The sequence below is a fragment of the Stigmatopora nigra genome, chromosome 9 (assembly GCF_051989575.1).
Source record: "Stigmatopora nigra isolate UIUO_SnigA chromosome 9, RoL_Snig_1.1, whole genome shotgun sequence".
Taxonomy (NCBI): Eukaryota; Metazoa; Chordata; class Actinopteri; order Syngnathiformes; family Syngnathidae; genus Stigmatopora; species Stigmatopora nigra.
This window is the reverse complement of record NC_135516.1, coordinates 9,663,008-9,676,529: the sequence shown is the minus strand read 5'-3', so window position 1 is coordinate 9,676,529 and position 13,522 is coordinate 9,663,008. Positions and strand designations below refer to the sequence as shown.

Genomic DNA, 13,522 nt, shown 5'->3' with positions numbered 1-13,522 from the left:
CTTTTAAAGATGGAGAGTTGGCAGTTTCATCCGCTGCCACCCTCCCACTTTAAAATGATTGACGTATTTTATCGTCAGTGGTTTTGAGGTATGTTATTGACTTAATTACTTTCTTGTTCATTCTGAAGGTTGGGCCACGCCTCCTCTCCTACCAGCTGATTTGTGGTCCGCGCAAGCGCGCTGGCGCATTCCCCCGCCCCTCCCCCTCGACGCTGTTCGACGTTAATCCGCGTTTGCGAGTGCGGCGTCATGGCGGACATCAAGACAGGAATATTCGCCAAAAATGTGCAGAAGAGGCTGAACAGGGCACAGGAGAAGGTAAGCCATTCTGGGGGGAGGCAAAGGAGAAGCCGATGAAGGTGAGGGTAAGGAGGATGATGATGAGGAGGAGGAGAAGATGGACGCTGACGTTGTTGCTGGCAGGCCGAAGCTTTTGAGAAGACGTATGTCACCTTCTAGCAAAAAAGCAACACGATGCGTCTCCCATCTTTCCCCCAAAACTCGTTTTGCCATCATATATTTAACCATCCTAGTTTTGACGTCACGCCGCACCTGCGTTCTCGCGAGATGATGTCAAGGGTGATTTCTTGAGCCACATTTTGTATCAAGTAGTACAGTGTGGTCACATCAACATCAGTCTTCCATGTCATTTCATTTCTACAGGCTCTAGGAACAACAATTTATGGGACTACGTTTACCTAAGACAGTAAATATTATAATTACTTTTGGTATATTAGAAAATGCAATTTGGAAAAAAATGAGAGATGATGCTTTGCCCTGGGTCACTTCTTGCTAAATTTGGGGCATTTAAAGGTGACATCTTGTTGAGTGATGGTTACTTCATGTCAATTTTCAGTGACTTACGGGGTCACATCCTAGTCATTTTGGGCCATCCGCACCTCATTTTTGCATCACTTGCCATTTATTTAGGGCCAATATGTTGACGTTGTCTATCTGTGACATCTCAGGTGCTGCAAAAGCTGGGAAAAGCCGACGAAACCAAAGATGAACAGTTTGAACAAGTTGTCATCAACTTCAGGAGGCAAGAGGTAAACCACAATAAACCCAATTTTTGTCGTCGCTCCATTTGTAATACATTTTTTCGCCTTTCCCTCAGTCGGAAGGTTCGCGCCTCCAGAGGGAGATGAAGGCCTACATGGCTGCTATCAAAGGTGAGCTGCACCATTTGTGCAAACAATTGACAAGACGACACGTTTTTGCCCAATGGTTGGTTGGTGCTCTCAATTAGGAATGCAGCAGGCCTCCATCAACTTATCGCAGTCTCTCCACGAGGTCTACGAACCCGACTGGCACGGAAAAGATGATGTCTTGACTATTGGGAAGGTACGCCTTTTGCTCGCTGGCCGTCAACGAATATCTTCCCACTAATGATGATTGTGCATTTTCTGGTAGGACTGTGATGCAATGTGGGAAAGCTTCCACAACAAGCTGGTGGACTCAACACTGTTGAGTCTGGACGGATATTTACTCCAGTTTCCTGACTTGAAGGTAACGGAAATTCAGAGGTTTCACATTGTGCAACCACTGACGCATTGGCCTTTTCAGACCCGCGTGGCCAAAAGGAGCCGAAAACTCATCGATTACGACAGCGCGCGTCATCATGTCGAAACGCTGCAGACGGCCGGCATCAAAAATGACCGCAAGATGATAAAGGTCATCCGTCGAGCCGTGCCCGATCGGACCCGTGTCATCAATAAAGTAGCATCTAACGGTGATCTGCTGAACTCCATTTGCAGGCCGACGAGGAACTGAGAAAGGCCCAGAGGGTGTTTGACGAGCTCAACGTTGGTCTGCAAGATGAACTTCCCTCTCTTTGGGACAGGTCTTGGTCACCTTATCTAATATCGTTGTGTGTTTGGACTCATCGGCTGCCAATGTCAACGTCAGACTTTCAATCCATTTAGACAAAATTGGCCCAGTTTGCCAGTTTAAGTTCTTCAAAATGACCAAAAGTAGTCAGTTGCCCTTTAAAGGGCTCACTACACCTGACAGGACTAGCTAACTGTACTGAACATAGTACTAATAATGATTGTAGTCAAGAACATGAATGGGATGTTAGCCAATCTAGTCACATTGGCATTTTTTTTTGCATTTCAGCCGAGTTGGGTTCTATATCAGCACCTTCAAGAGCGTCACTGGTCTGGAGGCCAAATTTCACCGGGAGATTTCTTTGGTGAGGTGGCAAGACCTGGAACAATTGCACTTTGTAAAGAGAAAAGAGATTATTACTCTCTTTGCTTTTCTCTTGTTGTAGGTGTGTAAGCAGCTGTATGAAGTGATGATGCAACTTAGCGAACAACACGCTGATAAAATGTTCACCATTCAAGGTGCACCCAGGTATGTCGTTGCCAGTGAATTATTTGGGGGTAATATATTGAAATATTCATATTTATTGAAACAAACTTTGAGAACATTTCCAGTAAGATCAAACATTTAAGGAAATCCCAACCAAGTTATTCACTGTGTAGAAGTGCAACAAAATGTAGGCAGAATTAAGATTCTTGGGTGGAACATATTGAAAGATATGTTAAAGCTTACTCTAAAACAAGTCGACTTGTTAACGGTTAGCATATTGTCAAAAGTCACAATTTCCATCCGGTTGTTGTAGCGACTCTGGGCCACTGCGTCTGGCTCGGACGCCATCGCCACCAGAAGATGAAAGCCCACCCGACAGTCCGGAACCCGTGGCCTCCAATCACACGCTGCGCCCGGTGTCTCCTGGACCTCCACGTCCCAAATCTCCCATGCAGGTAGGCGACTCGTCCTCAGTGTGAAGGAATCCAAGGTTTAAATGAATAGTGGGCAACAGGGAGTCCTCGGGTTACGTATACTGTGTGTCTTTTAATGTTCTGTGGCTGTTCTTCTTTGCTGCACACTCATCTCCGGGACGGTGAGTGAACTTGTGAATTATCACGCCAGTGTTCGTGTTTGTGCTTTAGTAGGACTTAGAGTGCTGTGCGATATGGAAAAAAAAAAAAAAACTTTAGCGCTATCATTATGCCACGGTGAAAAATGCTCAACCAGTTTTGTAAACTTTGCTCCCACTCAATTTTTGTGACATTAAAACTGACTTGCCATACATGGTACAGGTATCAAGTCATGCTGCAACTTAAAACTATCCAGTATAAACTGAAAAGATTGTTTTGCTGAAATGTAAAGATATTTATCTTAACCCCTTAAGTGCCAAAGTCACAAAATTGGGTCAAACTAGAGGGCTGACAAAGGGCAACCAGAGAGACGTATGACCATTTGCACTCATCTCACCACCAATATTGTTGTCCACAATCTATACACCATCAGGTAGCCTGTATATTTATATACTATATTCTATTTTCAATTGTCTTACATGCATTACTCTTATCCAGAAAGCGAGCCAAATGTATAAATACCAAGTGATAACAATGACATCTCGAGGCCATTCGTTGGTACTACGATGGCATATAGAATCCCATCAAACTATCAAATCATCACTAATTAGGGACCACCGGCTGGTCAAAATATATACTGCAGCCAGGAGAAATGCCCATGGAATGTTTGGTATTATTTTTTTGCGGTATTTATCTTCATATCGTATGGCACTAGTAGTAACGTTGCGACATTCCGAACATTTTTGTCAAGCCCGTAAGGACAAATATGTACGCAAAGATGTCGCTTCTACAACTCCGCTTCCCATTTCCTGAACCCGCTCATAAGCAGGCAGAGTGACTGTTCCTATTCATTATGACTACTGTCACATTCATACTGAAATTCAGGAGTTCTTTCAGCGAATTAATGAGCTATGTTGACCGTTCACTAACCGTTAGTTGGCAGGGCGGCAGGTCCACGGGAAGCAGTCTTGTAGAACAAATGTGTTTGTGTGGTGTTTAGTTGAACTAGAAAGACCCGTCAATGCTTTTGTTGTCATTAAAGTTAAAATGCAGGACCACCAGTAACATCATCATGAGTCTATGCCAAAGAAAAAACAAACTGGGTTCAGTCTTTAGTCATTTATGCTGTCATGGACCGCCACAGATGTCTGTTGGAGGCCATTGGGAAAATAACCTTTTAGTTCAAAACACATAAAATTGATTGGATAACCAGCTAATTCACAGGTTATTTTGAAATTGTGATTAAAAAGTGAGGCCTGTGTGTGGGTAATTCCTGATAAACATTGATTGAGATAGTCATGTTCCTTGGAGGCGATCTGACAGGATTGAAATGACCATGTCTGTTGAATAATGACCACGTTGCTATTTGACAGATGAAAAAGGGCCCCCCGGTGCCTCCGCCCCCCAAAGTGACCCCGTCCAAGGAGGTGGTGGAGGAGCAAATCATAGACTTGTTTGGAGGAGAGTTTTTACCAGCGCCGTCGCCATCGCAGGTCTCTTCCATTCTCTGGAGAAATGAGCTAGATCACCTCACTTAGCACTTCTTTTTTTTGTCTTGTCCGCAGCCCAATGAGAGGCCAGGAGAATCTCTTCTCGATATGGATTTTGATGCCTTCCAGCCAGATGAGAGCGTGTCGCCAGCGCCGCAGGTTTGTTTTTTAGAATCATCATGTAAACAGCCCCTAAATTCTAACTTTGCATTAATACCAAGCTCCTCTCTTCCCCAAGACTGCTGTGCCTTGGGATACGTGGTCGGTGAGTACATTTCGATGCCCTTTGTCCTTCAATGAGACAATTTTATAGGTCAAGTGTGTCCTTGTCCTCCCCTCCAGGCTCAGCCGGCCCAGACTGTAAGTACACATTTACTTCCCTATTTTGTGTCCATATGGACATGTAAAATATACACAGTTGTAGAGTGGCATGATCCAAATTTAAATGGGAAGATTACACTTTTATGACCTGCATGGTCTTTAATCAATTGGGAAAAAACACAGTAAATAAGTTTACTGATGTGTCATTATGCCGAAAAAATAAAGCCAGTATTTCCATTAAGTGGTCCCACGATATAGTGGCAGACATTTTATCAAGGTTTTGATGATTTCAGCCAATCCAAAGCGAGTATCTACCCTTTCTCGTGATATTGTTAATGGTCGAGTTCCCTCTAAAGTTATTAATTACTTTCATCATTTTTCTTACAAGGTGTGGTATTTCCCTTTTAATATTTAATTCCCTGCATCTGCTCAGGCTCCAGAAGGCGGCTTTGTCCCTGATTGGTCGGCGGACTTTGGTTCAGCGGCCACTGACGGAGAGGCCGCCACTGACGGAGAGGTCGCCACAATGGAGGCGCCTGAAGGCGAAGACGGCGAGGATCACCAAGGCAATGGAGATTCGCTTCCTCCTCCCGAGGACGGCGAGGCGGCCGAGGATGAGGTTAGCAGCCCGGACGGCCCATGTCAAACACCCCCCGAACTTCATCCCGGCACCATCGCCGCCGTCCCGGAAAGAGGGCAAGCAGATTCGTGGGGGGACGGGATGGGGGAGGGAGATCGCAGGAAGTCCACCCCCGGGTTGATTTTTACCAACGAGTTTGGCGAAGAGATGGAAGACGGATCCCAACACCCCAGGGAGAGGCACTCGGGGTCCCCCGAAGGCTCGGGATCCGAATACGAAACGGCGGAAGAATGGGGCGACGCCGGTCAAGCCGGAGGGGGCTGGGCTAGCGCGGAAGACGAGCTCGAAGATCACGTTGGGGTGACGCAGGAAACGGCGGTAGTCAATTCAGAGGTCCAGATTCCAGAAAAACAGGAAGAATCACAGTTTAACTCTGATCCCTTTGCTGAAACGCAACGAGGAGTCGCACAAGATTGCGGCCATTTTGCCGACTTTGGAGAAGAAACTCCAGACAGTTTTGCCAAAACAGAAGTAGGAAGAGCGCCAGATCCAGACTGTTTTCCCGACATGCCAGATGAAGGTGCTTTTAACTCTGCGGCTTTTGATTCCGATCCCTTCGCGGGTGCCCCAGGAAGCGCGTTTGAGTCGGACCCTTTTGCCGACATACACGCAGGCGCGTTCGATTCCGACCCTTTTGCCGAAACGCAGGAAGGAAGCGCATTAGCTTCAGATCCGTTCGCCGACATGCACGGCGGAGGAGGAGCCTTTGATTCAGACCCGTTTGCGGAAACGCCGGGAAAAGGCGGCTTGGATCCGGACCCCTTTGCCCAAGCGCCGTCCGATGGCGAATCTCAACTTACTTTAGATACAAAGTCCCCCGTCGTCCACGGCGGGTGGGATCCTTTTGGCGCGGCATCTACCGACCACGCCGACGTGTCCTGGAATCCAGCCGGCGAGAGCGGCGCCGAAGGTCAAGAGGTCATGGCGCCCGTGGTCCGTAAGGAACCAGAAAGTTCTGACATGTCTGAAGATGAGACTGCCAACCTGAGATTTGGAAAAATATACCACGATGTAGCTAAAGAAAAGGAAGAGGTACACAGCCCGTTTTAGCTTCTTAGCTTAGCAGCAAGTAGACAACAGTTGACCCCACCTGACCCCCAGAGTCAACCCTAAGGTGACCCCAGGCCTTCCTTTTCCCTGTCTAGCATTTGAAAGCTTGCTCCCAAAGCGCATCGAAAGTCTGCACTAAGAACCCTTTCATGCACCAAATAGGATTATTTTAGTGTGTGTTCATCTTCATTTGTCTACATTGTCCCTTTTTCCGATCTGCATCTTTCATCCATTTCTTCAGAATGGCCCTTTCCCTGCTATTCTGTATTCTAGCCTTTTCTGTACCCCTTCTTGAGAATCTCTGGCTTTCCAAACAACCATTTGATATTGTTTTCATGTCATTTTAAACATGCACTCTGAAGGAAGCCACTGATCCGTCATTCTTTGCTGATTTTGATCAAATGGTGAGTAGCCATCTGATTGAAATCTCATAATGATCCTCATTATTTGAGGCTCAGACAAAGTATAGACACAAACGTGACTTGAAGTCCATAAAATACTTACAGTTGATGTAATGAAGATTTCCAACTATTCTGTGTACTTTAAACAAGAATGAAGTCAACGCGGGATCTGTTGAGGATTCAGCAATGCCAAATCCGGAGCCTGATGCAGTTGAAGAAGTGCCCTCGGCTTCCCCGGTTGACGAGGAAGTTGAAAATTGTGTCGCTCCTCTGGAAGAAAAGCCATTTGTGAGTGAACAATTTGGATTGTCAATTACAGGACTTTGCTAGTATACTTCTTATTTGTTATGGTAGATCTTTTATGGCTCACTTTCAGTCATTTTGTGTTCTAAATGTACATTGAGCTATATCATGGTTTTGTTGCCTTCTGAAAATATTGTCCTATCACTTTGTCTTTTTTAGGAATCCGTTTCTGTTCCAGAAGAAAAGAAGGAAAGTCCTGTGGATGAAACTTCGGTAATATCAGAAATGTTTTGAAAATGTATAATAGTAGCTTGTGTGGCACTGGAATTCTTGTTACTCATTTTGTCCCAATTTGTTTGTGCTTTACAGGAAACCATGGCCATCCCGTCTGTGGTGATTGAGCCCGCCTCCAGCAATGAAGGTGACGACGATCGTGACGCAGACATCATCTCGCCGTCCGCTATCAGCGACAATGGCACGGTGGCCGACAAGCAACCCGTGAAAAACCCAACTTCGACTCCAGGGGGTCTTCCCGACGACTTTATGTACAAGGTCAGACTTATGGAACTTGCTATCAATCAGATGTTGGTGTTACAAACTAAGCATTTGATTGAGGACATTAATTTATCGGTTGACTAGTGAAATTGTGATTTATTCCCGAGCATATTTCGGCGCCATCTTGCGCAGGTGGAGACGATGCACGACTTTGAGGCGGCCAATGGCGATGAGCTGGAACTGAAGCAAGGCGACGTTGTCTTGGTGGTTCCAACCGCCTCGGCGGAGGACCAGGTGAGCGTCCAGTCGATTCTCAGTACGGGCACGCCAAATTCTAAATGTTTTTTTTTTGCATTTTCTGCAATAGGAAGCCGGCTGGCTGACGGGATTTAAGCACAGCGATTGGATATCGCTGGGAAGCAGAGCGCAAAAGGGACTTTTCCCAGAAAATTTCACTCAACGTTTGGATTGAGAAGAAGAGCCTGTCAGCCTGCCTGCCTGCATGTAGGGGAGAACGGGGTTGGCTGTCACATCAACACGTGAGTCTTTGACTTTGTGACAATCATTCCAATTGCAGGGATGGATTTCCACTCACGATAGGCGGAGTCAGTTGTCACTTATTTGAATGAAATTTCCTTCAAATAGATTAAAATCTACGAAATCTACATTCAAAAGTTAAAATAATTTCAATCATATAAACCGATTACAACTCAGAGTTGCTGACTAACAATAATAATGAACTGTCGTCGCCGTGACAACCAACCCTGACTCCAATTTTTAGCTAAAAGGTAAGCTATCCCCTGGCAATCAACTGGCTAGCTAGAACTCAAATTTAGAAATTGAAACAGATGTGAAAATTTATTGAAAAATGCTCCTATATTTCAAGAGTGACTACAAACCCTGCTCTCCTTAACAAAAAAAAGGAAACAAAAAGTGTTTGCGTGTGCATGTTCCCATCTAAAAGTGTAGAAAACATTTCCGAATACAAGTACAGCATATTGTCACTCCCAAAATACTGTTTAAGGTTTTGCCACTTTTGTTCGTTTTTTTTTTTGAGTCACTGTTAATGTGTTACACATTTATTTGCAAAAGCAAACTCATATTTGTGTTGATGAGTGCCGTTTGGCAACAGTTGTGACATTGCAAATAGTTCTTCCCCCGAAACGTGTATTGTACTTCAAACAACGTGTTATTTAAATGTGCATATTTAATATGGGGAAATGAAATGGGATTTTAAAAGAGTAAATATTCATGGGAGTTTAAGGGAGATGTGAAAGCAATATGCAAGACAAAATGGGATAGTATGTGTGTATTAGATAGTGAGAGCATATCATTGTATTGTGTTGTCACAATAAAAATATTTCTGGAACCTGGTTAGTTTTGACAGGATTGGTGGTTTCCAATTGGTTCAACATCTTCACCATCTGCACTTTAGTTTACTGGTGCCTGTCTCTTTGGATAAAAACAATTTCTTTTATTAGCAATGTTTTGTAAAATGTGTGTAAAATATTGTGTGCAAAAATATTTTCGGTGTTGACTGGTCAAAACCTCTTATAACTTTCCCCAATTATTTCCCCCCCTAAAATCACCCATCTACACTTAGTCTCTTTTTATGGAAATGAAACGTTAAATAACAAAAGTAAAATTCGTTTAAATTCAAACGTTTGTTCACAACATGAGTGAATCAAAGGATCAAAGGTCATCTGATCATGTGACTCACCAAAGGACTCAGGCCGGTACGGCATGCGCATTTCCGGTTGTTTTTTTCTTCCCAAGAAGCAGGCCAATCAGAGAGCTCAGTTTCCCCAGCAAGCGTCCCGTTGCTACGCAGTTGTCGCCAGTGGTGACTGCTTCCTTACGACTCGTATAGCCAGGGGGCAAGTCTGAGCTAACGTCATCTACCTCAGAGAGTTCAACGAGTGAGTAAAACTTTCTCTTTATGCATTTACCAATGTGTCTTAAATAACTTGAGCTATTATTGTGACATTTTGACAAAAAGTGACGTTCTTATACGTTGGGTTCGTCACACTAGTCGAACATGAAGGAGCATGTTGCTCGATATATATTTAAAAAAAACACGTTCTAATTAGCGCACGTGTGTGTATAAAGTTGCAAAACGTAGACGGACTACAAATCAATTCATGTATCTAAATACTTTCACGTTTACACTAACTTAATTTTAAAGTCAGTTGTTACGAGACAATACTGCACTTATATTGATAACTTTGCTTAAAACTTTTTTGACGAGCAACAAACATTGTCTCATTCGCTAGCAAAATGTCTACAAAACCTGTCTAAATTTGTAAACGAACAAACAAGATATAAAGCAAAATTAACTATTTTCATAAAACTAAACAACGATGTATCTTCGTGTTTTTCAGAGTAAAATCAGAATTTTTGAACAGCTGGTTGCCTTTTAAATTAATATTCTAAATTACACACGATGCCAAAATATAGGATGTAAAATTCACTTTAGTACTTGTACTTCAAGTCTTTTAGCATTATCTTTTATCATGTCTTTTATGGGAGAAGATAATGAAAATTTGACTGGAGGTGCTCTTTGAAGTGTTGTTCTAAAAACTGAAGCAGTTGTGCTTCTAACTGTAACATTTCTCTCGAGAAAGCCCATTTGAAGCATAATTGTTAATGTGAAACATGACCACTCAATGTCAGCCTTTCCACTTGAAAGGAATTTGACAACAAAATAAAGAATGTTAAAGAAAAAAATTACACTCAATAAGCATTGCATAACAACCAGAACAATTTCACCCACAAAAACATCTGTAAGTTAATTTCATTTATCACAAATTTAAAAATTAATCAATTCATGTAAAACAAAACACAATTGAATTAAATTTTAATTGAATTGAATGGTTTTATTGTCAGTACATATAAGTATAATGATATTTCAAGCTACACCTCAAAGTGCACAAAACACAACAACAAACAAACAATTATAATAAATAAGTAAACTACATAAATTTAAATCTTGAATTTAATTTCAATGCCATTTATTTAAATCTTTAAATTCCATGTTACTTGTATAATGACAATAAAACATTCCAATCAATTAAAGTTGTCACAATATGGATAAGTAGGTAAGTGCACAAATTTTCTTGGTTATTGGATTTGACGTTGCTCGACGACAATGGCAAATGAGTGAAAAGTACCGAAAAGAACTGGGATAAAACATGCAGTTGCGCTGTATGGCCACCGGAGGGAGATCGAAATTTGCGTCCAAATCTCGGTGAAAAGCCAAGCGTGGAAATTAGCATGTGGCCAATCAGAGCGCTTATGCAAATATGTTCTGTGCCGGCTATTGTCCTGCCCGGCTCTTATGTGAAACTGCTAGATTATGACACTTTAGTTGCATGGGAAGCGAGCTAGTCTCCACACGCGTGCAGAAACAAGAGAAGGAACCAGAACTTCACTCTAAAGTGGATTTGGGATTTTATGTACAACATGACATTTGAGGAAATAAGTGGCGATAACTCTCATGAAAGGTGAGTACTTTTTTGTCGGCTGCAAGGCTTCTCGTCGTGGGTTCGTGGGTAAAAAAAACTCGCGACGTGTATATAAGTGAAGAGTGGAAAAAAATGGATATCAAAGTATTTGGACACTTGACTTTATTACCGCAAACGACGCTGCAAAAGGCTTGAAAGTAGGCACAAAAAAAACCGATAAGGAACATCCACGCAAATATCGTCACCTAAAAGGCTTTCAAAGCGTGGAGAAAAGATGAATTTTCTCGTGGAGACTGCGTGGATTTTTGTGCGCTTGTTAAACGGGGCAACTTTGTCTAACTTTTTCTTGTGGTTGCCGGGATGTGTTGCAGAATGGATTCGGTGGCGAAAGCTTTAGAAGAAGTCCTGACTGGAGCTTTACCGCAGGGCTGCATTACTGTGGGTGTCTACGAGGCAGCCAAGTCTCTCAATGTGTAAGTCTGCAACATTCGAAACCCTTATCACACTCATGACTTCCACGTCAACTCCAATGATTGTTTTTTTTAACAATGGTGTATTGTCAACTTTTCCTCCTCAGGGACCCCGACAATGTAGTCTTGTGCATCTTGGCGGCCGATGACGAAGACGGGGACGACGTGGCCCTGCAGATCCACTTCACGCTCATCCAGGCTTTCTGCTGCGAAAATGACATCAACATCCTGAGAGTGAACAACACCCGGCGCCTGGCTCAAATTCTGGCAGCGGGAGGAGCCGGCGTGGGCAAGCAGAGCGGGGGCGAGCCCGTCGACCTGCACTGCGTGCTTGTCACTGTAAGTCATGCCAATACTTCTTTTTTTTTTAACTTGGTGCTCGTGAGTCATTTCCACGATGCTATGTCTACAAATCCCTGAGTTTGAATGGAGATATGGTACAAGTGTGCAAAGGCCTATTCTCCTGCTAGCTGTATCAGAACCCGAGTGTGGTCGTATCCAGCCCACCCAGGAAAGTCCTTAGTTTGCTTTCTTTAGTCCAGACCAAAATACAATGGACTCTTTTGGGTCTTTTTCATACTTGACCACAAAGTCATGGGCGTGCAAAGATTGTTTCATCATTGCCCCAAATTGCACGCCACTAACTTTTTTTAATCTCAACCAGATCTCATCTATAGTGAATAAAAAAGTGAAGCTACAATGGCTCGCTAAACCTAGTTTTTATTGCATTTATTTTACTGCATTGTTCTCAAATTGCAGAATTTGCACCCAAAATTTGCTCATTACTGTTCAAACCTCCAAAAAGTCAACCCAAGTCGAGCTTACTTGTTGAGGATTTTCTGAAAGGCTGTCTTGAAATGCAAAAATCATATATAGCTATATACCTAGTTAATGTCAATTGGCATTATCCAAACTGCCACTTGACCCCCAAAGTCTCCTTTTCAAACAAATCTAAATATGCATTCCTATAATTCTCTCCCCAATGCACATCAGCATGCGCACAACGGTACTGCTAGGCGTTCCCACGTGACTGAAACCCAGTCCCGTGTGCATTTTGTTCAACATGCTCACAACCTCTCCCGCCGCTGTGACTTGCGAGGAATGTCGGTTGGAGGGAATACCTCATGCTCACGCGCACGCACACAGGACCCACTTGTCTACTTAGGTGCAGCAGCAGCCAGCAGCATATGTGACTAAAGTTGTCCTTCTCATTTCCCAGAGCCCTGAGTCTTCTTCCTGGAAAGACGCCGCCTTGAGTAAACTCAACCACTTCTGCAGGGAGAGCCGCTGCATGGACCAGTGGGTTCCCATCATCAACCTTCCCGAACGATGAAAAGGAAGACATCGACGTGAAAGAACTTTAAAAACCTCACATCAGAGCGAGCGCGTTTCCAGGCGCAGATCAAATGTTCCCAAGCAGGGTTGGATAAAAGAAAATCGAAAAAAAGACACACCCTCTTGTATCGTTGGAATGAATTTACTACAAAAGGCAAAAAAAAGGACCAAAACAAACAAACAAACAAACTCAAAGTGGGAAGTTGTTTCCCCCGCTTGTTCCGGAGTTGCGTCTGAGTGACGCTCGTGTCGTCACGGCTGACGAAAATGGAGACGGCTGGTTTGCTTTTGTCGGCGCCCGAGCTGGACGGACGCGGCGTGGGAAGAAGGATTACATCATCGTGCGGCTTCCAAGCCCCAGTGACACGTTGGAGGAGGAAAGGCGCGGCGTCAGAAGGAGAGCTCGGCTCCAAAAAATAAAAAAGCACTTAAAACACTGGACCTTTACTATATTTGACTTAACTCCATTCAACTGTTCATATTGTTGTTGCTGTAATTTAAACAAAAAGGGAAGGGCTTTTCAAAATCCAGTGAAGTGTGTGTATTTAATAATTCCTATGCCAAGTACAATTGTTGTATTACAATTTTTAAGTTATTTTCAAGAATATTTAAATATATTTATGTCATTTTTTTTTTTTTACATTTGCCGAATCTGACTGGACGCACACGTTGGTATTTCTGTGAATAAAAATGTATTTGTTCTGAGCCACTTGTGTGTTTCTCCT

The 13,522-nt window shown here is 43.4% G+C and overlaps 2 protein-coding genes and 2 long non-coding RNA genes across 8 annotated transcripts; 2 read left to right on the top strand and 2 right to left on the bottom strand.

Annotated features, from left to right (window-relative positions):
• Positions 1-128: 128 nt before the first annotated feature.
• On the top strand, positions 129-8,901 carry amph (amphiphysin). 4 transcript variants are annotated; one of them, XM_077723795.1, is made up of 21 exons: positions 129-318; positions 969-1,049; positions 1,118-1,172; positions 1,250-1,344; positions 1,414-1,509; positions 1,567-1,674; positions 1,758-1,843; positions 2,119-2,194; positions 2,276-2,358; positions 2,630-2,771; positions 4,271-4,381; positions 4,454-4,537; positions 4,617-4,643; positions 4,721-4,738; positions 5,133-6,371; positions 6,752-6,793; positions 6,941-7,078; positions 7,253-7,306; positions 7,403-7,585; positions 7,721-7,822; positions 7,896-8,901. In XM_077723795.1, the coding sequence occupies exons 1-21, from the start codon at positions 250-252 to the stop codon at positions 7,998-8,000; spliced, it is 2,994 nt and encodes a 997-aa protein (XP_077579921.1). In that variant the 5' UTR covers positions 129-249; the 3' UTR covers positions 8,001-8,901. The 4 variants fall into 4 exon arrangements, with proteins under 4 accessions (XP_077579921.1, XP_077579922.1, XP_077579920.1 ...); XM_077723796.1 differs by having other exon boundaries at positions 4,262-4,381; positions 5,133-5,318; XM_077723794.1 differs by having other exon boundaries at positions 4,262-4,381.
• LOC144201314 (uncharacterized) lies at positions 2,275-4,754 on the bottom strand. Its single transcript, XR_013327312.1, has 2 exons — positions 3,819-4,754; positions 2,275-2,974 (listed from the first exon to the last, which is right to left on the bottom strand). It is a non-coding gene; the product is annotated as an uncharacterized LOC144201314 (long non-coding RNA).
• Positions 4,766-9,477, bottom strand: LOC144201312 (uncharacterized). The gene is made up of 3 exons (XR_013327310.1): positions 9,249-9,477; positions 6,894-7,060; positions 4,766-6,323 (listed from the first exon to the last, which is right to left on the bottom strand). It is a non-coding gene; the product is annotated as an uncharacterized LOC144201312 (long non-coding RNA).
• gadd45aa (growth arrest and DNA-damage-inducible, alpha, a) lies at positions 9,323-13,502 on the top strand. Of its 2 annotated transcripts, none has more exons than XM_077723821.1 (4): positions 9,323-9,447; positions 11,364-11,465; positions 11,570-11,801; positions 12,682-13,502. In XM_077723821.1, exons 2-4 carry the CDS (start codon positions 11,365-11,367, stop codon positions 12,793-12,795), a joined length of 447 nt encoding a protein of 148 aa, XP_077579947.1. In that variant the 5' UTR covers positions 9,323-9,447; position 11,364; the 3' UTR covers positions 12,796-13,502. The 2 variants fall into 2 exon arrangements, with proteins under 2 accessions (XP_077579947.1, XP_077579946.1); XM_077723820.1 differs by lacking the exon at positions 9,323-9,447 and adding an exon at positions 10,853-11,031.
• Positions 13,503-13,522: the final 20 nt, after the last annotated feature.